At 41.0% G+C, this 27,729-nt stretch overlaps 2 protein-coding genes across 8 annotated transcripts in view; one reads left to right on the top strand and one right to left on the bottom strand.

The window, feature by feature from the left end:
- acsbg2 (acyl-CoA synthetase bubblegum family member 2) overlaps positions 1-16,060 on the bottom strand; it is a 30,568-nt gene extending 14,508 nt beyond the window's left edge. Inside the window, exons 1-4 of one of the 5 annotated variants that reach the window (XM_084067520.1) lie at positions 16,040-16,060; positions 4,453-4,576; positions 3,684-3,808; positions 1,129-1,400 (exon numbers count right to left, since the gene is read on the bottom strand). In XM_084067520.1, the coding sequence (XP_083923646.1) occupies positions 1,129-1,400; positions 3,684-3,808; positions 4,453-4,553 (498 nt within the window). In that variant the 5' untranslated portion in view covers positions 4,554-4,576; positions 16,040-16,060. Of the gene's footprint in view, positions 1-1,128; positions 1,401-3,683; positions 3,809-4,452; positions 4,577-9,846; positions 10,027-11,236; positions 11,425-15,200; positions 15,220-16,039 lie in introns of those variants that run through there. The other 4 variants (XM_084067518.1, XM_084067519.1, XM_084067516.1 and 1 more) reach the window with 4 other exon arrangements.
- An 8,021-nt stretch (positions 16,061-24,081) lies between these two features.
- The window catches only part of rfx2 (regulatory factor X, 2 (influences HLA class II expression)), a 34,929-nt gene continuing 31,281 nt past the window's right edge, over positions 24,082-27,729 (top strand). For 2 of the 3 annotated variants that reach the window (XM_084066552.1, XM_084066547.1), the window contains exon 1: positions 24,082-24,234. In XM_084066552.1, coding sequence (XP_083922678.1) covers positions 24,209-24,234 — 26 coding nt within the window. In that variant the 5' untranslated portion in view covers positions 24,082-24,208. Of the gene's footprint in view, positions 24,235-24,391; positions 24,559-27,729 lie in introns of those variants that run through there. The other variant, XM_084066549.1, reaches the window with a different exon arrangement.

Here is a 27,729-nt window from a genome sequence, read left to right as displayed (position 1 = left end):
TGGTAATTGTTCGGTAGGGCCGGGCCTTCATTTTCAGGCCCGTTGTGAACGCGTCTGTGTGTTTGCAGACAAGACGCATGTGAGTATGCAACACTTGCAAACACATCCCACACTGTGCACAACTTCACGGCAAGTCTTTGCTGACAACCAGTGTTGGGTTTCACAATAAACTATCGTGCACCCCATAGTGTTCTGTATGTACAGCTGAGCATCGTCCTGAGACAAGCTGCCTCACTGGCTGGCTACCTCCCTCTCTTACGTGGCTGACATTTCACCCCACCCGGTGGGACAGAGTCACATGTTGTGGAACAGGTCCTGCCAGGAAGAGGTTTAACTCGAACTGAGGTGAATATTGAATAGACAACAGATCATCTTTATTTGACCAATGAATTAGTCATTGACCTTTTGAGACAGGTGATTTCTTTTCTGCTGGGCGGGCAGTTAACAATTGGGGCCTCTTTTCTGTATAAAACATGCTCCTTACTCGCAGACATTCATCCCTTCATGTTTGACCTTTTGTTCAGCTTAACGCTTTTGTAGATCTAATTGTTGGTGTGACGTGTATCTGTGGAAGCTATTTGGATAATACTTCAGTTCTGAATGTTATAATGTTGATAATGCTACATACACTGTCAAAGGTTAAGATTTCACTACCATGTGATAAAGATCTTAATGCTTCACTGTCAAAGATTACAATTTCACTACCCTGTGATAAAGATCTGACTGTCAACTACTGTATATGAGCTGTTAAAGGAATTTTGGTCACATGATGGCGTCGCTTACCAAAAAGCAGTATATTCGTCAAGCGTCACCTTCATGTGACAAGGTAGCAGACAGGCTTTATCTGACTCCTGTCCACTGTGTCCAGTTAGTTTATGTTTTGGGTACTAGTGGGCAGCAGAGGCTCAGGCGGTAGAGAGGCGCCTTGGATATAAGGTTCCTGTGTTTGATCCCCGGCTCCTCCTGCTTGAGCAAAACACTGAACCCCTAAATGCTCTCGAAAAGCAGGTTGGTGCCTTTTACATGGCTGTCTCCACCTCAGTGTGTGAATGTGTGGATGTAATGCGCTTTGGATAAAGGCGCTATCGAAATGCACCATTTACTCATTTGTCTCTGGCTAGGCCTCACCTTAAGGAAGCTCTTGGCTGCCGTACGACAGGCCTGGTAGTATTCTGTGTAGTTTAGGACCTTCTGCTGCTCGCCGTCCTTCCAGCCCAGAGCGGTGAAGTTACCAAAGCGCTCCACAGCCGAGGTGAACATCTGGTCGACGGTCATTGGGGGCTCGGCAGACATGCCAGACTCCCCCATTCTCAGCTTTACCTCCTCATTGCCCCTGGATGTCCACAGAGGAGGCTCCCCTGCTTTTGGCACCGACAGGGAGTCTGGCCGCTGGACACTGACTGGAGGGGGAGACAGGGAGGGGATTGGTTGAGGTTTTATTCTTGTTTAAATTAGTGGAGGGAAGAAATTAACAGCATGGGCCAGTATACAACAGAGATCGCAACTTGGCGTGATTAAAGAATGTGTGTGTGAGTGTGTGTGTGTGTGTGTCCTGATTATTTATATGAAGCAACTTGAGGGGAGAACATTTACTGACAATCACGTGATGAATGCATCCCTTTGAAGTTCAGTCATGTTCAGTTCACCACGCCGACAGTTTTGCACTGAGAGGGACACGAGCGAATCAAATCAATTCAATTCATCAGATGATGCTCAGGCAACGTCAGTGTGAACAGTCTGTCTGAATGGCCCTCTCTCTTTAGAGAAGTTAGACAGAAAAACGAACCGAGGTCCATCAAGAGGTTTTAGGTACTGAGTTTTTTTTTTAGGTTTTCCAACAACCGCCCCCGCACCACTGTCTGAGCGCAGAAAACTTTAACTTCTAAGCTAGTAACTGATACTAATTCACTTGGGCCATGCCAATATAGAGCTCACTCGTTCAGGCAGCAAGGAGACAAGACTGATGTTTCACAGTCCTACAGAAAAACCCAAATAACCACTGGGCAGGGGGAATAGAAATTATACACTGTATATGTATACTCAGAATATATATTTCCCCTCACAAAGCTGAATCAATTCATCTTAGTATTCCAATTGCCACATGGACCATGAAATTGTACTGCCACTGTAATGATTAATAGGAAACAAACAAGCCTTCTTACAACACTATGAGCAGACCACCGATCAATATATTGTGGTAGCGTGAACTAACAAAGGATGATTATGATAAGGACGGCCCTGTATCTATATTGGTTTTACAAATGTTGTTTAGATAAGGACAGCATGCTGGTCTGCTGGTGTGAAGACTTCTAGAAGACAAATAGACAGAGGTGAGAATGGCATAGACGTGTAACAGTATAGCCAGCAGGTTGACCCCGTGTCCATATAAGGCTTTATGCGCATAAAGTATGTGGGAAGGCCAACTAAAGGGGTCCATCAAAGGACTGTCAACATACAGAGGTAGTAGTGCAGTAGGATGGGCTTCATAAAGCCTGCTGTGCGCAAAAAAATGTTACTTCAAAAATCTGTATTTGGGAGAAAATATTCTCATGAGACTACTAGCGTGACAAAATGCACACTGCTTAGAATAATGCTTGCTTTCGTTTTTTCAATGTTTTGTCAAGGCTCCCTTTAATGGGCCCTTTTAATTCAAGCGTGCCTTAAATAAAGAACTAATCAGCTTTCCTTATACTAAGTGGAATGGAATGGAATTTGAGCACATTAAGCAAGCATGGAATGGAATCAGTGCATCCTGAAAAGTGTAAAACGGGCTCTTGGCACCGATGACATTGGGAGGACGGAGTGTTGGAGACAGATTGTTCTTGGCCTGAGTCAGTGGAGATTAGAGGCAGGAAACGGGAAGTCAACACGTACCAGCAAAGAATGTGGTGTTCGGTCACTTCCGTTTAGCCCACTTCCTCATGGGAAAAGTTCAGGGGAGCAACAGAGAGATAAGTGCTGACTTAGGCCAAAATGTAATATTGTATGGAGGATGCAGCAAATGCTCAGGTTCAAGTTGCTTCTTTCACTGTTGACCTTAACTCAATTTTCTCTGTGTCTGTGTGTACATCACCCTCACTGATGTTAACCACATAAACCCTATAAATTAGTTGAAAAGGGGCTCCCGGATCTATACTTAGCCCCCTCCTATTCCCCTCTACTACAAATCTCTCCACAGAAAATGGCCAATCTATAAGTTTACAACACGGCACACATGTGAGCTTGTAGATTGATATTTTTGCCTATTGTAATGCACAGAATAGGGACAAGGGTTCATGTAGTTAAAATCCATCAATAGCACTGCGCAACATTTCCTCTGTTAAATGTTGATGTTCCCCGTGGCTTACCTGGTAAGAGCGTACACATACGTAAATAAGTCCTTCCCGCAGCTGGCCTGGGTTCAAATCTGAACCGAGGCCCTTTACTGCTCATCATCCCCACTCTCTCTCTCTCTCTCTCTCAACATCAAAAATAAATTCCAATGAAATAATCTTTAACCACTTGAACCCTAGTGTTCTTATTCTGGGACGTACATTTTCGGTGAAGAGATTTGGTGTAGATTGTAGAGGGACAAAAGGAGGGGGCCTAATATAGACCCCTGGGTCTATATTCAACGGTCAACGAAGTATAGGGTGTAAGTGGTTAGATAAAGTGGTTGGTACACGCGTGTGCTCATAACTCACCTGTGTGTGTGGGTAAGGAGTGAGACTGTTCAGTAGAGATTTCTGCAGGCTCTGTGGTTTTGATTTCATTGTTGGCTCCAGTGTCTTCTTCCCTTTCCCCAGCTGACTCCTCCTCTGTGGATTCACTGAAGGAAAAGTGGGGGAGTTCATCTTAGCACACACATACTAGTTATGTGGATCCCCAAGCCGATTGCACTCTGCTACTATATGGGATAACCTGGGGCAGCAATTTCCACTCGCAGTGAGTCAGGGGGAATAACTTTCCACTAGTCCAAGTAAACACTTACAATCAGTACCATCTGATGCTACTGTTATATTAGTCAGTATGACCATTCCCCAATAATGACATAAGCCAGTTGTTTTAACAAAATAAATATCACTTACTGAACCAGTTTACACCAAGTGATAAAGAGCTATAATATTCTGGTAGTAATCATTGCTATAGGTCGTTTGTTCAGTAACAGGGGTCTCTCCATCTGTCCAGAAAATGCATTTTCAGGTCAGGAGGATACCAATTTCATCCTACCAGGAGAAAGAACTCATACAGGATAAACAAGTGAAATGAAACTGGAACACTATAAAATTGTATAGGTCCAGTAGCTCTTTCCTGATTGGATTAAATTGGCAACCCACCTGAAAATGTATTTTCTGTTTATTACAGAGCTGATACCTTTAAGTAGTGTGTGTGTGTGTGTGTGTGTGTGTGTGTGTGTGTGTGTGTGTGTGTGTGTGTGTGTGTGTGTGTGTGTGTGTGTGTGTGTGTACATACATTGCCACATTCTCCAAGGAGGCTGAGCTGTCTTCGGCATCACAGGACGAGTGCAAGAAGACGCTATCATTTGGCGGTTCCATCACCACAGCTGCAGACATGGCACTGGGCTCACACACAGTCACTGAGGGAGAGGGCACAAGTTGAATATAACAGCACACAATGACATTTAACACCTTTATTTCAGAGGTACCTTTAGATTCAACAGATTTGATTTGGTGTGTTGGTGCTCAGATACGTATCAGAAACTAAAGTTACCCATACACAATACAGTATACAGAAGTAAAGTCAAAGGTGATTATTGTATTAATGCACACATAGCGTCATGGGTCTGAAATGATTATACAAACACAATAAGATTACACTTCTCCAGCTCTTACTCTCACAAAGAGACAATGAAATTGTGATGCTCTCTCACACAGAGAATATGAAATTGTATAACAATATAAATACTAGGGAACAGTGATAGATAAAATTATTTGGGATCAGAGTGCATTTTAAGAAGCAACAGACTGAGACCAGTTAGTGCAGAGAGAGATAATAGTATTATTTTATTCATTAGTTGAGAGCCTTTGACATTCTGATTTGTTGCATGGTTTTCCTTTTTATCAGTGAGTAACAAAAATAAATCGGGATAGAATCAGTGCATTTTAACTCTATGACAGCTATATTTGAGACTCAAGGAAGGGATGCCTTATAGCAAATGCCTTGTAGCATGTCCTCTAAGTAAATATTGTGACATAAGTGTCTGTGATAATATATACAGTACATATGATTCTTTGTAATAGGAATATCACTCAGCAACCAAAAGTTTAGTAAAGTTTTCACAACAAAGGTCCACACAAACACACTCTCCTAGACGGCCCACTCCCTAGGAGTCACAGCGTAAAAACCCGCTAGACATCCTTACTTTAGCATCGCCACCTGCTAAAATAAACCTCAACTACCTGTGACTGCCAGCGGCTACCAGTGCTCACAAGACTGGCACCAGAGTGATGCTGGCTTTGAGTCAAAAGATCAGGCACTAGTGGAACATAACACTCCAGTGTTTAGAGGCAATTATGGTGCCACATCCTCCTACCAAGGCGTGATCCTTGTTCTTATGCAGGGTGAAATTCTTTACTGTGAAGAATAGTGCCAACTCTAAAAACACTGATCTGTATTTAGATACATAATATTTGCAAATTGTCTCCGCCAGGCCAAAGGCATGGCCGAGACTATGTTTTGCACCCTGTCCGTTCGTGTGTCCGTCGGTCTGTGTGGACAGCTAATCTCTGGCACCGTTGGCTTGATCGCAGCAAAACTGTGCACAAACACTCCCTGGATGCCACATGGGCCTGTTATAGCGCCCCCTGGAGGCCACTTTTTGCAAAACACATTTTTTGACATTACTCCAACAGATTTTGTCCAAACATCACTCAAATCGGTACACAGTATCTCTAAGGTCATTAAACGGATTGGCTAAGATTGACCTAAAGTTTGCAGGAGTGGCCCGTTTTGAACAAAATGCCGCAAATCATGAACGCAGAGTCCGAGTGCGGTGAAACTTTGCATGCACATTCGCACTACATTGAGGAACAAATACCACCATTTTAACATTGCCCTATTATAGCACCACCAGGAGGCCGATTTTTGCCATAAAAAAACATTTATATTACTCCTACAAATTTTGTCCAAACATCAAGCAAATCGGTACACATTATCTCTATAGTCAAGTGATCAAGACAGATCTGTCCAATTTTCCATTTTACATCCTGATTGGCGAATTCCGAACATTGCTGGCCCACAATATCCTCCCTGACCTGGCGGAGACCTGTGCTCCGAGGAGCACTTCTTCTAGTTAACCAATTAAGACCTGAGGCCGATTCTAAAAATGTTTTCTAAATCCTAACATTTTTTGGAAAAAAAAAAGTTTCTTCACTATTTAAAATAGCAGATCTACAAGTCGAGTGCCGCACTATGAGCTTGTATATCTGCTATTTTTGAATAGCCAAAGAAATCTTAAGATGACAGTGACACAGATGCGTTCCCGGTCTCAATGGGTTAATGTATGGGTTAATTTCATATGATCTAGCAGTGCTGAAACGTTTGCCAATATGCAGAATAAAATATTTCATGTTAAAGAATATTTTACGATGTTATTGGTTGCACACAATACATAAACAACACACTCCCTCAGCAAGCTCCACGGAAGGAGCCACATACTTGGAGTGGCATCCTCTGCACCCTGCCTCCCCCTCTTTTTTTCTGTAAATACAGTATATGCTATTGGTGTCGTTATCGAATACCGATGTGTAGTGTGTATTGTTAGGTCTTGTTGATGAATTGAGTACAATGGACGAAAATGGAAAAAAGCCCCCTTTCAGCAGAGCTTTTTTTTTTCAGCAGAGCTGTACTGCCGTATTGTTAACATTGTTTTTGTGAATAAAGTATTCAATCAAGCAATCAAGTGACACAAACCGTAATTGCAACTGTTCACAAAATTGTGGTAGAAGAAAACACGTATCAGTGCATGTGAGAATATGTAGCCTAGTTGATAAAGCGGTAAGCTATGATTCAAGAAACGGTTAATGTCTCAATAGATCAACAGGTTTCTAAACAATTACTTATGATATCAACAAGGCAGCTCTAAGCGCAGTCTTTCAAGCCCAGAGACTCAAATCCAAAACTGACTACAAAACACGTTGTAAACAGATGATACCAAGCTTGACAGCTCACAGCAGAGGTATAAGATGGCCTGATTTTAGCTTCCCCTCACTAAACCCCTTCCTGCGTAGTGAAATTCAATACAATTTACCTCCACTCATGTATGAGAGACCTGGTCAAGTTATACTACATCCAAATTAGGGAGGGAAAGAGATGAAGAAAAGAAAAACCTCTTCCACCTTTGACAGTCAACACAGGAAGCATGCCATCCCTCCAGAACAATGAACCGTGACCACCGTCAAAACCAGATCCCCTGGTCGCTACACGGCAGCCTCGCTTGGCCCCCACTTTAGAAAAAGACACAAGTCTGGGCTCCTCTTAGCACGTTTATTTAGTGGGATGGAAAACACATACCAGCGGTCTATTCTGTCCATTGTGGTGGTAGCCTATCATCGCTCACCATTCAGGACAATTGGTCAGGGGCAAGGCCAGGGGATAGCAAACAGGCGGAGCAGGGGTCAGAGAGCACGAACAAAAATATTAGGTTTGGGGATGGGGGAGTGACTAGATCAGTGGATAATGGATAAAAGGTGCCTTAAAACCCAGAAAATAATCCCCCCCCCCCTCTATGAAGCAGTCTTTGAGAGCCATCCCACATAAACCTCCATTGGCACGTCAGACCTTTTATTGATTGCACCGCGGCGTTGCCCTGGTGAAGCGGATAGCTGCTTAACCTTGGTGAGACTTGAGCTCATTGTGGATTCTGGCAGAGAACCCTGCTGCCTTTTCAGCAGAGTCGGCAGATGCCACATGGTGATCTCACCACTTCGTATGAGCAAAGTGCTCATACGTTCAGGCTGCCATTTTATTTTCAGTATTCCTCTGAAAGCAGCTGCAGATTCCTTAAAGACCTCCCTACACAGTTGTGTGCTTGTGGCTCATACAGAGCAGGTTTGTGTGGGAGTGTGTGGTGGTCCCGAGGGGACAGGGAAGTGAGGGCGTGGTGTGGATCATGATAGGGTGGAGGTAATCTCTTTTTAAAAGGTCCAGTGAGAACTGCTTTGTTATGCGTTTTGGTCATCCAGGGGAAGGTTGGGAGGGGTGACAGTGATCATAAAAAAATGTTATTTCACTCAAAAGCCCTCGTGTACAATGAGACAAGCTGGCATTCTTCCATTTGATATTTCTGACACAGCTTTAGAGCAACACATCTTACAATCTTCATTCCTTGCTCGCCTCATATTTCTCCCCCCCCCCCTCCTTTCCTTCTTTGCCTCACCCTCTCATGATGAGCTGCTGTCATGTGACTCCTCATGGCCAAAATGAATTGATTGGCTGATTTATGTTCAAATGTGACAGCCCCGCTGCCATTTCTACGTCACGCATACACACCTGCCTCTTGTCCCAATTTCTCCTCAAGGACCATTAATGCCCATTTTATGGTAGCCTACTGTACCTGTATAATCAATCATCACATCTACCTTCTGCTACAGCGATGTGGTTCATTTTATGCCGATAGTATGGTATGACAGGGTTGTTTGTGCGGGTGTAGCCTTCATTTGATTAAGGGAACTGCTGACAGCCAAAACCAGAGCACTTCTTTAATATTCACTGATTTCCCTCCTGCCCTTTCTGGGCAAGAGGGAATAAGCTGATAAGTTACACCGTGCAATATTTGTCCCAAATAAACTGGCTTACACAAGAACTGAACTGTAAACATAAACAGTGTGGCAACAATTCCCCATCATTTATGATACCATGGGAGGATTAAGGTCAGCATCACCCAACTGTCCATTCAGAAAATGATAGGATTCAACAGTTGGACAGATTATATATTACTGACAGGGGCTCACTTATTGCCAATGACATTCACAAATAATGAATAAGAAATCAGGCAACTGTCTGTCGCTAATCTCCACCCCCACCACCAACATAGCGCATCCATCTCAAATTAATCCGTCTTCCCTCCTTTCCCCCCAATGTGATTGTGATACCACCACACCCCAAATTTAAATACCCGACCACTACAAATCCACCGTCAAAACAATTAGAGTATGCCCGTTACCCGCTTTACCCAAATTTCCCTCCGGGGATCAATAAAGGTTTATCTGACCATCTGTCTCTCATATCACATTCACTCTCTACATGTACAAGGTAAAAACCAACCTCATGTCACTACCTGAACCCGTGCAAACCGCAACTGGCATTAAATGGATTTCCATCCATTCAGCCTCCCAGACAGCCAGCTGCTCACAGATTAACCACCACCAGTAATGAAAATTCATTCCTATATAATCTACTATTCCCCTCCATGTTAAAGTTAAACCAGGGTTTTATTGGTTAATAATGTGAATCTTCATACACTAGTACAAGCCTCTTTAAACTAACATAATGTTTCAAACTCTCTTCAGTTCAACTGACAGCTCAGCACTGGTCTGTGGTCAGGTTCCACCCTAGTTGCTAGTTGCTAGAGACCAGCTGCAAATGAGGATTATAGGGCGGACAGGAAACCTTTAGCAGATTCAATAAATGAATGGTGCATAAGACCAACGCTGATCTGAAGGTCAGCTCAAAAGGAAAACATCACAAAATGATCCAAAGATAATGACTACAGAAATGACACACCACAATACAAAATGTTGTAAAATAGCATCTTGCCACCAATCCTAAAACCACTTACTTATCAAGTCCAGTCAGCCCAGTTGAAAACCAATATGCAAACATAAAACCTTATAATAAATGAAATACTCACATTGCATTTTTTTGGGGGGGGGGCTGAAATATTCTGGATATCTTTGCCTTGGCCAAGTCCTCACTCTGATGACGTAAACGCTGTTATTTCGGTTGCTCCTCAGTCTCTAGACACAAATATGACAGCCTCAACCACTATAGCCTCTATTCTGTGTTCAGCATTATCATCATTCAATTTCAAACCCCGGGCCGGCTTGGCATGGCTGGCCCCTCCTCCGAAACCCCCCCACCCAGGCGGGGCCGCCCCCTTCCTTTCTCAGACACGCTGACATTCCACAGCGACGTGATTGGCTGAAATTGCTCACACCACAACTCCATCTTCCATATAAGGGAACAGTGGGTGGGCTTTGAGGAATACACACAGCGATGATGTGCTCCTCAAAGCCCTTCCCCCCCATCACACACGGACACACTTCCGCACACAGTCAAACGCACGATGCAGATATGCCGGCTGGGGTTACTACAGGACAAACACAGGACTGTGTGTGAGTGTGTGCGCGCGCAACTGTCCATAGGCTACGTTGGGGTGTAACGATACATGTTAACAGCGATACATGGTTGACGATACATGGACGATATTGGTACATTCATGGTGATATACGATACAATCATTTAAAATCGATACAGTAACTATTTAGCAAAAAAAGTGTGAAACGTGTGGATAGTGCAGGTTTTTAAAGGGAAAAAAAGTATTATGGAAAAAAACAAAAAAAACAATGATTCTCTGGCAAATACATGAACATTGTATTTGAACACATATGGACAAACTCGCACCTTGACATGAACACCAAAAGGAGTAAAGGAGTGTAAAACCCTGCTCACTTTCAAAAACTGCCCTAAAGCAACGCCTTCAGGAGGCTGCAATTCGAAAATGGCGCCTGTCAAAGTCTTAACCTAAGATGATGATAGTAAGAGAGAGCAGGTCAGAAGAGGGAAATGCAACAGTTCTCCAATCAGAATAGAACCAATACCACATCCATGAACAGAAACAGGGATGTTGCGGTTATTGACTTATTATCCATCATGATCTATCGGGCTCCTTTCAATCTTGTAGAAGAATTGCATTTAACCAAGTTCAACTCATTCTAAAAAACAAATAGGAGAGAAAAAAGGTAAAGATTTTGCTATAGGCTAATGTTTTTGACAAAAAATAAATAGACATTCTAACTACAGTACAAATGCATCAACTGACATTGAGATACAAAATCAATACCATAGGGAAAGGGTGTGTGTGTGACTTGTTGTGGTATGATCTATGACATAACTACAAGAATGTTTGAGCCATGATATAAAATGATCACAACTACATATTGTAAAAATATATAATAGTACTATTTAAAAAAATCTGACTCAGTCCCCTCAATAACAGAAGTGCGATAATCGTTACCTCAGGTGGAAGCTCTGGTTATGTTGATGGTAGTTTCCGTTTCTGATGACATTTGAGTCCCCTGGGATGACAGAAAAAGTGGCTATGATCCACAATGGCACAAAAATATGCTGCTGTCTGGTATGTGCACAAAGGCTAACTAATTACTGTTGTTAGACAGAAAGGTAATCTTCTAGGTATTTGTGTCATTAAATGAGCATCAGAAGAGATAATCTGCAAAGACTGATACTGGTGACAGAAGGAATAAAACTTTGGGTTGTAATGTGTTAAAATGAACTTTCTGTGATAACTATAATGTGATGTTTGTAATGTTCAGATTATAGGTACCGTCCTAGGGTGTGCCAACTAGCTTGGCAGGATTTACCAGCATGTTCACACTTATTGTTCATTGTCAAATTATAATTACAGTAGTTTTGTTTTATTTAGAGAATCATTTGTACATGTTTATTGTCGTTGATCTTGGTCAATACATCATGTAGCCATTTATTTTACATTTATATTTGGCTGCAAAACCATGGTCAATAGGGTTAGTTGTATGGCACTACTAAATCAAACAATGCATACTTTTTCTGCTGTTATTTGCAATTATTAGTACAAAAAGACTATTATGAAAGTTTCTCTAGTTTGTGAAACATCCTAGGGGGTTTTCAAGGGTGGGGGGTTTCGGTTTGGTGGGCTGTGATACTGGCAATCACTTGACTTCAGGATGACAATTCATTCCTGTACTTTATGAGTTCTTCTGTAACAGGATAGACAGGCTATACGGGTAATTACCACAAGGGTATGTGCATTCAATTCAAAGGAGCTTTATTGGAATGAGAAAACGTACGTTTACATTGTCAAAGCAAGTGTCAAAATGTCACATTGCGTCGTTATATACATGTTATAGGTATAAAGCTTTTTGAGACCATTAGCAGCAATCTTTTGCAGGATTCAGAGGTCAACAATACAGAAGCCAATATTGTTACGTAATGCCAATGGCTATTTCAATGGCTAGTCAGTGGTGAAATAGCCATATCAGACACCCAATTAATGCCAGTTATCATGCATTTGTATAGTGAATGCTGGGCTCCTACAGTAGGCCTACCAACATGAAGGAAGTACATTTGGCCATTTTCTGAAATTATATGAAAAGGATAGTTCTCCCCCAAAATGACTTTCTATCGATCTGTCACCCCATGGAGGTTTGAATTCATGGATATTTTTCGTTTTTTGCCGCATTCCTAAGCCAATAATTTGATGACCGGCAGCGGTTCCGGTAGGAGACACAAAGAGTCTCCTTTGTGTCTCCTACCGGAACAATTTTCAAATGCTTCCGTCATCTACATAGCATTCAGAGATTGTGTCTGCTGTCTGGCTAGACTACTGCATTAGCAACTCTCCTAGAGGTTGGTTGGAACTAGGTTTGCCAACTACCTGAAATTTAAATAATGGACACACGGCTGGGTGTCCCTTATTTACAAGAAATATAAGTGACACCCAGAAGATAAAATCTCACTGTAAATACTGTATGTACAGTTTCTGTATATTATACTAAACACATGAACCCCATCATCTATATTCTAGAGGTAACATTAGCCAGAAATAGCAGATCCAAAAGCTCACAACGCACAAAGCTTGTCGATTGGCTGTGTTTGGCAGAGATTTGGTGTAGACAGTAAAAAAGCGGTCCAAATACACAGACTACTCAGGTCCAGTTTACTAAATCTAGATGGTTTAAGTGGGTACAATCTGTAGCCCTATTATAGCATATTAGAGTAGACCATACCCGTCGGGGGATAGGAGCACCCAGTCCCATGCTTGTTTCACGGATGTGGCAACACCGGCGCTTGTTTCAGGCACATGATTTGGCGTTTGGGGAATGCGAAAAACAGGCTTCGGTGTTCCGTGCACATGGTAATGGTCAATGGCTGTGTGCAAATGCAGATCAATTGCTCCAGCCACTGAGGAGAGCCGGGCAGAAAATAGATTTTGGGCACAGACAGCAGAGCTTTGTAGAATTATAGGATGATATATATGAGCCGTTTGAACTTGTAAGATGTGTGTCATTGATTGATTCCCCAAAAATAAGGAACAAAATGTGTTTCCAAGTGAGGGACGATTCCTTTTTTCAAAGGGCTGTTGGCAACCCCAGTTGGAACACCTGATCAGCAGGGAGGGGAACTGGGTGTTCCTCCCCATGCATTACTTTCTCCCCATGAAACTCCTCATTTTGAGGTGAAAAGAAGTGACTCCATGCACATTGGAAGAGAGGTGGTTGTCACCCTCCCCAGATTAAACAGTGGGGGGAACTGGCAATGACAATAGGGGGGGTTAATTGTTTTATGTTATTGGCGGTCTTTCTTTAGAGAACAGATACCACCAGGACATACACCAAATTTGGTGTGAAGTCTAGGCCAGCTTTAGTTGACAATGGGCGTTATGGCCTTAAATGGGTAACATTTGACCATGTCTCTCAATGTCCTTATTTCACACATTTATGATGAGTGTACATTGATTGAATATTGATTGAATATTTCAATAGGCAAAACAATGTAAAACAGCACAGTTACATTTAAAATACTTTGTCTAACAGGTCCGTTCATGAAAGTCCTTGCGGTCTTGTTTCCAATGAGGGCCTTGGTATTCAATTCATAGACATATATAGTGGCACCACAGTTCAAATATCAATACAAAAAAAATAGAAACAGAAAGTAACAGAACAGCCCTAAAGGCCTTTGGAGTCTATTTGGAGTATGTTGCAACTTTGCTGCAACATACTCTTAATTAATGCTGCAAAAGTAAGTATTGCAAAAGTAATTAATGCTGCAAAAGTAAGTAAAATGGCTTTAATAATAAGTGACAGCATTACACAGCTGTCTTGATGTGGCTTATTTTGAAGAGCAAATTAGGCAGGCTCACGTGTAAAGATGCTCACGTGAGAAATTACAATGGTTGAGCTTGTGGATCAGCTATTTTCAAAAGATTTGTATACATTTTGTACATTTGAAATTGTGTGAAATTGGACATTCTGCATAATGAGTACTTTCTACTTTTGGTACATTTTGATACCAATTCTTTAGTACTTTAATTCAAGTATTTTGTATTTATTTAATTACTTCACTTTTACTTGTAACAGAGTATTTCTACATTGATACTTTTACTAAAGTAAAAAATGTGACTACTTTTTCCACCACTGATGGAGGCGATGATACTATAGCAAGATCAGTCTCAGCCAATCGCCAAGAGAGACGAAGACACACAGAGCAAACACACCACAGCGTCACATGACTGCCAGAGGCTGATGCGCAAACCATACACTGATGATGCACTTTACAACGAGGTTACACTCGGTCATTGACATCCGTTGAGCTCAATTCTTTCCATCCACAAGCCACAGCGTTTCCTCCGTTCACACGGTATGTCAACATGATGTAGCCGTTTTAAATAATTAGCGGAGGGTGATATTAATTAGTATCATGTTGTTTCGTTCATTTTAGCAATGATCTAAACAGCGAACACAGGAGGAATCAAGCTCATAGCGTTTAGACATGCAAAACTCTGCAAGCAAATAAAGCGGGTGATTTGTCTGGTCGTTCGTTTAGTGTCATAAAACACCACACTGACTGACTGTGCGTCTAGTGTTTCTTACCCCTCTATTCACCTTTGGGAGAGAGACCCGGGGACTTTGTTTAATCAAATATTTAACGAACTTCCTCTTATCTGTCAATAATTCACAGAGAAAGGCTTAACCGTTAGTTTACATGTGTCGTCATTTTCTGCAATCCATACAGCCTAGCCTTGGATCAAAGACTATCTCATAGATGTATTTTTTTTATTGATTTTGACATTTTTATATCTACAATAGTCTTGGCTAGCACCCCCCAGTGTGTCCTGCATTCACCAGTAAAGCCCGTATTTCTCCGAAAATGTACAAATGCAAAATATAAGGTGCTTACCCGGTTGCCCCACATATTTAACTCACTCTTCGAAATCTATGCGCAATGTATTAGTCCGTGTTTTTCAATAGTTTTAATCCCGTCTGTGGCCGAACGCCATTCCCCCCCCCTTGTTTTCTTCCTGTTTACATGAGTGTAATACGGCTTTCACCGGATGCGCCCCGTCACTACCGCCCGTTGAGGAATGCAGGAAACGTCCAACAGAATCCGACACAGACGGGATTAAAACGCTTCTTTATTGATAAATACGGACTTAATACATTGCACAAAAGACTCCGAAGGGCGAGTTAACATTTGGGGCAACCGGGCAAGCACCGTATATATTTATTGTGTACATGTACGGAGAAGTACGGGCTTTACCGGTTAAAGTGCAGGACGCACTCGGGGGTCCTAGCCAAGACTATCGTAGATACGAAAGTAAAAGTCAGACTCGATAAAATACATCTCTATGATAGTCTTGATCCAAGGCTACAAATTGCCTAGCTGTCATATCAGGTAGGTTCAGGTCTTGTCAGCAGACAAAGGCTGGGTGAAGTCCTAGCCATGGTTCACATGACGCTTTGGTATGACAGTCATGTTTCAGGGCTAGGTCCCCATGGGCACACATGCCGATTTTGAGACGGTCGTAGCCTCCAGTCAGAACATTTTGAGTGTCCAAATAAAATGATCCGAATCCCAGAGGCAATTATGCTAATAGAAACTGTGCACCTCCGTGTATGAGTCTCATTCATAAGATATATTCCCTCAGTGTATCCTATTCCTGCTTTAATTCGTTTAGCAATAACTATTCAATGCTGCAGTAATTTCATCTATTATCTTAGTTAATAAATAAGCAAATCAATCAATTACATGTACAGTGAATTACCGTCTAAATGAGAGCCTCCCGGCTGCAGAACAAGCACTTAACTCCTTCCACCTGCAGGTGTTCAGTGATCGTGTACTAGGCTGGAGGAGGTAGAACATCAGACGTGAGTCACTTAACAATTAAGGCCTAACCGCCGCCACATGCCTGCCCTCTGGGCCAACAAGTGCACCTTTCATTTACCACTGGTGGAACAAGTACTCAATTTTACTTGTCACTAAAAGTACGAATACTGCAATGTAAATACTATGTTACAAGTAAAAGTCCGGAATTCAAAATGTAATTGAGTAAAAGTACAAAAGTATTGGTATCAAAACGTGCTTAAGTACCAAAAGTATACAAATCTTTTGAAAATAGCAGATCTACAAGCTCGCAATGCTCCGCGAAGCGATGCATTGTGAGCTTGTAGATCATCTATTTTCAAATGGCAAATGTATGTTTTTAAATAATTATCAAAATCTACAAAGTAACTAGTAACTAAAGTTTTCAAATAATTGTAGTGGAGTAAAAGTACAATTTTTGCTTTTGTGATGTAGTGGAGTAGAAGTAAAAGTACAGACATTTGGAAATACTCTAGTAAAGTCAAAGTACCTCAAAATTGTACTTAATACTTGAGTAAATGTACTTAGTTACTTTACTCCACTGCCTACTACAGACAGTTGAGAGGCCTAGCCCTAGATGTCTCAGAAGGCTAATGGTGTAATATCACAGCCGTTCTAGTGCTACCTATGGCCATACTGGTCCCTTTCCCTATCAAACTAACTACTATAGGTTACCATGTTAGTTTGTTGTTTGGTGTTGTTGACTTGGTTATCTGATTATAATTTGGTGCAGTAGGCTAATATTGCCTATTTATTATAGAGTTATGTTTTGTTTATTAGTGGTTTGATCCATTCCTGAGTATTATTAATGTGTATACTTTGTTTGCTTATGTTGCCTAAGCCAATGGTTCTCAAAGTTGTATACGGGGTCTTAAGCTAAATGACTGATATTGTTTTGACCCTTACAAATCTTTAACTCTGAGAGTGTACAAATGGACTCTCTAATGCTGTCAAAGTTATGGGGTCTAAATGCATACCAAACTGGGGGTCCCTGAAATTAAAACGTTGATTATGGAGACAATAATGGATTAACTTGCATTTTCTTGTCACCGATACATTACCAGTGTGAAATTCAATCAGTCAGACTCAGAATTAGTTTTTACTATTCATTAATATGGATTATTTCAGTTGCTACAATAAGCCACTCTGACCCAATTGGGTTACTTAGGCTACTTACTTATAATTTCAGTGTTAGCATTTTTTCCCCTGGTCTTGGAGGTGTCAGTTATAGTGTTGCCTATAGAAATGATTATTTATTTATTTTTGTTCTGTTTGAAAACAATAGTCATTACATACTGTAGTCCCTTAAATGCTGCCAACCTCCCAGGCAGTGACAGGGACTATACAATTGGCAATAACTACATTGCTGATGTAGTCATAGACGTCATAGACTGGCCTGCAAGTACTTGACAATGGGTACCGACATTCAGATAAGCTGAACGACTGTCGCAAAAGATTTTGGTTACTCCATGGCCTTTCCTCTATTGTCACCCTTAGGCTAAAGTTTACACATAGACACAAAATATTTAAAAAAAAGACTTGCTGAGAGTGGTGGATGAAGACTGACTGTTCGAGGGATGAGGTAGGCTCTAGTGCCACCCTCAGGCCAAAATATCAACAAGATATCACAAATTATTGGGCAGATTGCTGGATGACCACTGCTGGTACATGGTGACCCCATGGCATGGCATATCATCTAGCACCTTCTTTAGGAAATATACAATATTCTTCCAATATTTAACTAAGATTAACATTTTCCAGTTTTAGCAGCGCTACTGAGAGCGCAGGGCTGTGATGATGGCAATGTCGGTTGGTTTTGAACACTTTGGTCCAGTTAGTGGGATTTTTAGACCAAAAAAAAACAACCTTTCGGATCACGCTATTTAATTTCAGCCACCTTTTCTCAACTAGTGGGAGCCTACCCAAGGAAGTGTATGTATTTGAGTAGCCCAAAGGTACACACACACACACACACACACACACACACACACACACACACACACACACACACACACACACACACACACACACACACACACACACACACACACACACACACACACACACACACACGTACATGGTTGGTGTACATAACCCAGGGTATGTACACACATGGCAGTTTCTTTCCCAACTGCCACCACCTTTTTTAATTCAGAAACTGCTTTCAGGGGGAATAGGTCAACAGTCAACCAAGGTATTGCATTTGGTTGCTGATATGTTAGTTGTGCAACAAAATCTGACCTTAAATTACCTCTGAACAGAACTCTAATACGGCGCTGTGAGAGGCGCGACAGGCTGCCCGCCTCCTCTGCTTCCCTTTGTCTTTTATGGACGTCACAAAAACGATAGAATTTGCACAAAAAGGAATTTCACCCACTGTTTTACATCTGTAAACTTGTGATATAATAATACAGCTGATTCTGATTCTGAGGCAGCTTTTTGCCCAGCCGCATTTAACTCCCACCTGTACAATCAAATAAAACAATCAATCAATGTGTTCAGACAGGATTTTCATTCCTAGGTGCATTTCATCTCCCATTTCTACTCTAATCTATTTAAAGATCTTGCTTGTTTCCCTCATGCCTGATTTTTATGTTACCTTAGGTCACCATTACCATAAAGGTTACCAAGAGTAAAATTATTTTTAAAGCATTAACATAATTTATTAGATTTTGAGAATATCTTCATGAAGTAAGAAAAACATTTCACATAAGTCTGTGCAGACTTATGTGTAATGCGATCACACAAAAGCACGCAGGATGCACCATTTGCGCAAACAATGTGACTGTGTCTTGGAAAAATAAGCAACAGTCTCCAGTTGTTTTACATACAGTATAACAGAACCAGTTACTAACTGGAAGAATCCACTCTGGCAAAGTGTAATAATCTCAACCGTTTTCTTTTTTGAAAGTGTGGCTTGATGGTGGCATGAGAGGAAAGGTCATGGGTTCACCAAAATCAACAGGTTTCTTCCTCTTGGGAGCATGTACGTACAGAGCAAATTTCATTGCAATGGAAGCTGGCCATTACGTTTTGTGATATATTTGTCATAGACACACAAACCCACAGACAAACAGATGGACGTTATTACATCATCTCTTTGGTGCAGATAAGGAACTAGGGTGGCCTCAGAGGTAACCATGGTTGACTTAGTACAATTTGATAAGGCAGGGTTATCAACCTGAGCATAGAACATACAATGTGAGTATTACAGATAATGCAATAAAAAAACTAACATACTGACCAAGGCAGGAAAGCGTTGGGTTGGATAATTACTATTGCTAATACTATTTATCACATACTGGCATAAAGGTTTTTCTTGTTCACTACAAAGGAAAAACACCATATTTTCGCCGGTGCCTTACCCACTATCCCTAAACTTCTTTGCCATTTATTACTATTTAAAAAAAAAAAATCTAATAGTTCAACTAGCCGATCTACATCAACACGTTGTGACCTTGAAGATTGGCTATTATTGAACTATTTGAACATGTTTTTAAAAATAGTTAAAAATGGCAAAGAGGTTTAAGGATGATGGGTAAGGCACCGGCGAAAATAGGGCCCCTAAAGTTTCTTAACAAGAATATGTTGATATGAATTTATTTAAACCATTGCCAACCCCTAGCTCTCATTTTTAACCTAAAAATGCATGTAAATTATTCATATTTCCTCCACATCTTAATCTTTGCAGATTAATCTGATTTTAGATTAAATGACGCCTCTGCTTTCATAGTATACAGTAATACAATTATAATTGTTAGCTATAATTGTGTTCATGCCATTTACTCTGATTTCACAGAGTAAAAACACACACACACACACACACACACACACACACACACACACACACACACACACACACACACACACACACACACACACACACACACACACACACACACACACACACACACACACACACACACACACACAGAATTAAATACTAGAAATATAGCAGTCTGTTTAGGCCCTAAACACCCTAAACGTTAGGGTGTTTTAATACTCACCTCAGTCCTGAATATAACCATACAGTGCTTTTAATGAATATATATCTATAAATAGAGTAGGTAAGAAAAAGCTTGATAGTAGCTCATAGCTGACCTTGCTGATAGAGAACACTTTGTCCCATACTATGGATATGTGCTGCCATCATGTGGTTGAGATTTAAATAGCAGGAAGACAAAACTGCCAATTTCAAGTTGAACTTGGCACACTGAGCTTAAAGGTTAAAGCACTGCTATATAATGTTTGTTCAGTCACAGGGGTCTCTCTATGCTCTTATGCTCTTTAATAAACAGAAAACACATTTTCAGGTAGGTGACAAAATGTCAGCCAATCAGGAGAGAGTACCCATTTATCAATTTAATTCTTTATAGTGTTCCAGTTATAATTTTGTCTGCTCATTTCTTTGTGTCATCACTTCCAATTTCACTGGTTTAATCTGTATCCTGGCTTAGTGCTCTATCCTGATTGGATAAAATTGGTATCCCAACCTGAAAATGCATTTTCTGTTTAATAAAGAGCTGGAGAGACATGGAGACTCCTGTTACTGAATGACTTGAAGACGGGGGCCACAAGACCGTTTGTTGTATAGGTCCGATAGGACACAATAATGGACACATTTTGTCCATTATGGTAACTTATTAGAGCCTGCTTCATACTGCATTTTGATGTTTAATAGGAAAAGTTCAGTGTCAGTCCTTGGTGCACAGGCTTAGATTTTGATATTAAGAGAATAGGAAATCGATATTTCATTGTGTTCTGAGCATGGAAGCGTCTTTGTGTGAAGAGTATACGAACATGTGAACACTTCACCTTGCCAGCGGCAAGGTGAAGTGTTCACATGTTCGTATGAATGAAAGGTTTTTTCATTTCTGGAAGATGGACAAAATCTACACAAAACTAATCGATAAGCTAATCGATGCATAAGGAGAATAATTTCTTTGGTGTAATTGTCAACATCCACTCAACTCAGAAATAGTTACAAATGGATGGTCTCATTGGTCTGTGATGGATGAACTGCACACAAAACCCCTGTGATGAAGCACATTGAACTGCACTTGATGTATGAAACGTGCTATATAAATAAACTTTGATTGATTGATTGATTGTTGTGCTCTTTTATGTTGATGTGCGAGCTACATGGTGAAAAAAAGACATTGCTGAACTGCTTGAAAGCTACATTATTCTGAAAGTAGTGAGAGGTACTGTAGTATAGAAGTAGACAACATTTCTGTCTGTGTTGTTTCTTTATATTATGAAAAGGTCTTTATACTTTTACTTTTGATACTTGTACTTTTACTTTTGATACTATATACATATTTTAACGCCAGATACCTTTCTTAAGCACATATGATGTGAGCTACTTTAACACCCAAGTGATTTTCTTTTTGTTGACTTACGCACCAAAGATTACATTTACCCGCATTTGGGTTCCTGTACCAGTTAGTTTAACTAGTGGTGTTTCATTTCACACACAACAAAGGTCCACAGGATTTTCAATATTAACAATTTGTATAAAAGATATTGTAGTTCAGCTCTGATCAGGCATATGCATGTGGAATGTATCAAACTGTCTGATGAGAATAAGTAATTTGTAGCCTACTACAGAAATGTATTTTCTTCTGTCGCAAAGATGAATAATATAATGCCATTTCAAAACTCCAAGGAAGAAAACCAATTGCAAAACAGGTGTGATAAATAGCAGTATAGCTGACAGCAGTCAGGTTTTTTTTGTTGGCTTTAAAAAATACTACACCTAAGCACTAGTGGTAAAGGTAACAATAGTTCCAGCTTACCACAGATGTACAGCTTTAAAGGAATAGTTAACACCAAAACCTAAATTCTGTCATTATCTACTTACCCTCACGCCAGTTGAATTTGAAACACAGGTGAAGCGTCTTTGTCCACCTCACTCCACATAACAAACAGCAGGTTGCCAGGCAGCGCAACTTCATAGCCTTCATAGCCTTCATAGCCTTCATAGCCTTCACCAAAACAATGTAATGGGTGACCTGCAAGTCTTTAGACTCCAAAAAATGGCAAAAACAATGGTATTTGTATTCATTTATTTATTTCAATTTGTTTTCATGTGCAGGTACACATGCATATAACAAAGGCATATTGAGGATGGATGCACCTGAATAAAAATCCAGATGGACTGGTTGAGTGTTGGAGAGTGCACACATTAGAGTTTGAGACATGGCTATCCAAACTCTGTCTACACGACAGCAAGTAGCTTATTTGATGCCACACAGCAACAATGAGAGCAATGAAATTGGAACATGGCAAACAACTCACATTTTAAAATAAAACAACATTGTAGGCTAATCCAGGCTTGTCTGAAAGTATTGATTATATATATAGATAGAATTTAAACTTAATTTTGGATTACATTTTGGATGGATTTGGTTGATATCAATGATTAATTAATCACTGATAGCCAAGTTGAAATTTATGACAACCGTCAAATATAAGGTCTCACCAAGGGTGCCAGGATGGCCAGAAACGCCAATGATGGGCATATCAGGGCTGACGCCCATATGTGCATACTGATGATGACATCAGGGATCTCCATATATGGGAATAAAAGGGACAAGGACAGACAGATACAGAGATCTCCATATATGGGCATAAAGGGGACACAGACAGACAGACAGACAGACAGACAGACAGACTACAATGGGTATTGGGTGCTCAACAACAGGTACTCTTCTCTGACAATGGGTACAACGGGTATTGTGGGCCGGTTCCCAACAGGCACATTGTTTGGTCTAGTCACTACACTAGACCAATCTAGTCACTAGACCAATGCCTGTTGGGCACCAGCCATTAAATGCACTAGACGCTAGTACATTTAAATGACAGGTTTTTTTCAGGCTCTGACTGGTGGCGTGATTGTAAGTTTTTGATTCAGGGTCGGTCAGGTTCTGCTACGAGGTTATGCTGGCAACCAAACCACCCTGTGTGTTATATGTGGACAAATGAACTCACTTGTGTTTCAGTTGATGTGAGGATGAGTATATTGACAGACAGAATTGTTTGAGAGATGAGAGAACTGTCTATTTGCTTTAAAAGGATCCCTGGCTAATAAGCCTTTTATGCCTTGATACTTTATAATTGCCCTCTATAACTACATATATATACAATTAAAAACACCTTAAATATTTTATAAATAGTTCATCTTTTACTCAAGCGGGAGGACAATGCCCATCGCATGTTGATGATGTAATTTGCCCATGTGTGGTCTAGCCCTAGGGAATGTATGCATGTGCAAATAAAGTAATACTTCCCAAGGTTATATGAGCATCAAATCAATATTTTAAATATGTTTTATTTGCACATGCATTCCATACATTGAAGGCTGGACCACACATGGACAAATGACATAATCAACATGCGGGGCATTGTCCCTCTTGAGTAAAAGATGAACTGTTAATAAAATGAATAAAATATTGTGTGTTTTTAGTTAGTTTAGTTATAGAGGGCAATGCTTATTAGCCAGGAATCCTTTTAAAGCAAATAGACAGTTCTCTCAAACAATTCCTCCTGTACAGGCGGCACTTTATTTTGTTAGAAAGGTACTGTAGGCAGAGGCGGAAAGTACATTTACTCAAGTACTGTACTTAAGTACCATTTTAAGGTATTTTTTACTTTACTGGAGTATTTATTTACTCCACTACAATTATTTTGAAAACTTTAGTTACTAGTTTCTTTGTAGATTTTGATTATTATTACAAAACATACGTTAACCACTTCAGCCCCCCCCCCCCCCCCCCAACGATATTTTCAGTGGTAAGAACCAGCTTAAGAACGCCCCCTAGTGGTCATGTTGTGTTTCATTAGAACTGGGCGGGGTCTAGTGGTTTCGGTGGGGGCTGTGTGTGACGTAGTCAGCGGAGGGTAGCAACAGTTGCCTCGAGACCCCCTCGCACCATAGTGACTGTAGCCGTGGAGACAGTTACTTACCAACGGCCGCAACACTCAGCAACAGCAGCAGCAACTGCCTGGAAGTCAGCGAGCAAGTGAGAGAGAGAGAGAGAGAGAGAGGGATAAAGAGAGCACAACAACCATGGCAGAAGGTTTCTCAAGGCAAAGGTGACTATATCTTAAAAGCATTAGAGACATGAAATTAATCTGACTTTGGATTAAAAATACACCAGGATTGAATTGCATCGCCAGCCCCTCCGTTTCCCTTCCATGTCATAACTTTCCCTTCCTTGTCGCTTCCTTCCTGCCCCCATGTTCACCGTAACGTTAACGGACTTCCCCCAGTTTTGATTTAATTTAAACTAAAAACACATTAATAACAACTCCCTGTAAGTAATAACAACTTGGGGCCAAACGCATCGGCAACGCTTCTGGATGCGCTGTTTGTACTGTAAAGGAAACGGCTCGATCGTCACTATGAGTCGTTGCTATGTAAGTAACGCCGTGGAGATGTTGCTATCGGTCTATGGTGGTTGCTATTCAAGCTACAGGTGGCTCGCTAATGCTAACACGTACAGGCGTAGTTCCACTAAGATGTTTGAACGGCTGCTGCGTTGCAGTGTGCAACATCTATTTGCCTCGTATCTATAGACTATTGCCAATGTGTCTCTGTCGTTACGACGCAGCTAAAGTTTGATCGAGCTTTGTGTTTTTTTTTTTGTTTTGCTCGCTCATTTGGATTCGGAGCAGGTGGCTCTGTAGGTCCTCCATGGGAACAGACTATTGACTGGAACGGACCGATGGGATTCGCTTACATTCATCTGCACAGCAAACACCCATGTCGTTCATTTACATTAGCTCTTCTAGTTGTGTCGGTACGCTTAAAGTCAATGTTGAACTTTACTAAATCGTCGATCACTTATATTAGCCTATACAAAATAACTTTCGTTGAATGCGCTCCACGTTCAGTGTTAGTGTTTATTAATGCATTCCCAACGCGACTTAACACAACAAGATGGGTTATTTAACTACAGCTACTAACTTAACGGAATTGCCACTTTAGTGTTGTTACTGGGATCAGACGAGTTCGTAAAGAGTTCTACGAGTAAAATACACACCAGACAAAACAATCGCATATTACAGCTAGGTGGTGCTGTGATGATTATTTATTCTTTGGTGGTCCTGTCTGTTTTACGGTCTCATTTCAAAGAGTGATGGGCTTGATAATATTGAAACTACACATTCCTCACAGCGTGCATAATAAGGCATTGTATGTTAGTAGGAAGTCTTGTGTTTAGTTTACTTGTTTACATTCTCTTCTTGTAAACATTCCATGTTGTGTATTGGCTTGGTGCTACACTGGTCTGGTGATTGTGTGCTAATAGTGAAGCCTTCCAGGTGATAATGACACAGGTGTAGTACTCCTTCCTTTGTGATTGCTCTGACTGTGGAGTTGGGTGCTGATACCACTGTGGTGCTGCATAGAAATAATAACGATAATAATAATAAGATTGAATACTTTATTAACAGTTTGCAAAAAAAGCACAGAAAGTACAGTTCTATACAAAAGGATGCTTAAAGGATTAAACCCAAGAAAGCACTAAGGCTTGTTTCCATTGGTGTCCTGTGTAATACCAAATTGTCAAATATTATGTAAGAAGAGGCAAACATTATGGAAATAGCCGATCTACAAGTTCACACTGCCTTGCTGTGTGAGGCGGTGTGAGCTTGTAGTTTTGGCTATTTTCACAATATTAAAAGCTTGTCAAGGTGGGGGGTCCCCAGTTCAAATATGATTATTTTGGGGGTTCCCGGTCTGAGAAGTTGGGAACCCTCAATTTAGCAGACCGCGCTGTCAGATACTCACTCCTTTGCAAGATCTATTTCCTATTGAGTTTGAGGCACTGTTTCTGTCTTTGCAACAAGAACATTCACTCATCAATTAACAGTCTCTCTCTGGTTTGTACTAATGGAATATGCTACATGGTGGCGTAACAGGTGTATTTCTACACACCGTTTTATCTTCCAAGGCACACGACTGAATGATTCATGTTGGGTAGATGCATTATTGATGCAGCCCGATACCTTGTTCGTTTTAGGTGAAATGGGGGCACATTTTTGTTACTTTTTGTTGGTCTTTTAGATTAGAGCAGGTTTAGAATTCTCTCCAAATGAATGATCGATTTGATGGCTCATTTGTCACTGCCCTGACAGGTGTGTGTGGTAGTTTACACTTTGCAGCACTTTTCTCTATATAAATATTTGTTGCTGTTCAACTTGTACACATTTTTTTGACACAATTTGTTTTGAGAGCAAGAATTTAATCCTCATTTAATGGTACATGCAGCTTGGTTTTACACAGGGTGACTGAATCGGAATATACTCTTTGATTGGTCACACACTCTCCTCAGCTACAAAGAAAACAAAGGAATGACCGCACTGAAACTCTGTGTTCACCCCCCAGCCCCCCAATCTGAGCATGTTGCTGTTATGTTTACATGGCAACTTGATATACAAATACACCCAAAGTCATGGAAAGAAAAGAGTTGGGGTGGGCCAGGGGGCGAAATGTTATTCTTTTAAAAGTCAGTGGTTTTAATCAGGCTATTTTTCTCCCTCTTTGTGGTGGGAGTGCAGTGCATAGTTTTGGCTTGCAGAGGCAGGTCATGAGGAGAAGGTGTGCAGAAAGGAGGAAGAACATGGAAAGCAGCCGTTGGTGGGGAGTTTAGGCTCTATCACCATACTTTTGTACAGTGATGATCTCTACTGCGTTCTGATTCTGAAGTGGTTGACATGTGCGATCTGGGGTTTTAATATCTGTCTTTTTACATAATGTAGAACAACATGCACTCACAGCGTAGCCAGATTACACTCATTTATCACAAGTGCAGTGAACCACAGGCACCATTATTGACACAGCCCGGAGCCTGTGATCATGGTCATGCTTCATTGCCTCTTAGCGATGGATGCCACAGTGACCTGTGATTCACCGACGCGTCAGGCTTAAGACTTTGACTCCTCTCTGGTGCCCCTCTAAACAGCTCCCTCTCTAGAGTCACTCGTGTGATTGTATTTAGCAGTGGGTCCACATTTACCCGTGTGCCATTTTGAGTGTTTTAATGGACTTGTGAGTAGTACAGTGCAGCTCTCACATGGACAGCTGCAGTGATCTCTGGGGTAGGGGATGACCCGACACAGCTTTTGGTCACATGTCCTGCGCATGTATGCGTGTGGGGGTGTTGCTGATGCTGTATTTAGCTCATCTTGATGAGCCCTATCACTGCCGCAAGGAGAGATTTTGTCTGTTGTGTTATTGTTGATGGTATTCATAAAAATGCATTTGATATCCCACTGTGCTAACCATTGCCTGGCTTGTGTGCATTTCATGATGTGAGGTTAACACTATTTTAATGGGTTATCCCAAATCTCCAGTCAAACGCATGCCAAGAAATCACAGAGCAAAGCATAAAAATGAAAGAAGAATACCCTGAGGGGCTTGTTAAGTGGAAATTAATGGTGTCTCTTTACACGCAAATATGTAATTTTCCTGATCTTGATCGTTAATTTATTCATGCCAAGATTCAAGAGACTTTATTTGTGACATGCTCATATGCGTGTGCAGTCTGTGAAATGTTGGTACGGCAGACTCCACCAGACTTTGCT

The sequence above is a fragment of the Gymnoscopelus microlampas genome (genome assembly GCF_963454915.1).
Source record: "Gymnoscopelus microlampas genome assembly, chromosome: 9".
Taxonomy (NCBI): Eukaryota; Metazoa; Chordata; class Actinopteri; order Myctophiformes; family Myctophidae; genus Gymnoscopelus; species Gymnoscopelus microlampas.
This window is presented reverse-complemented; position numbering and strand designations above follow the sequence as displayed.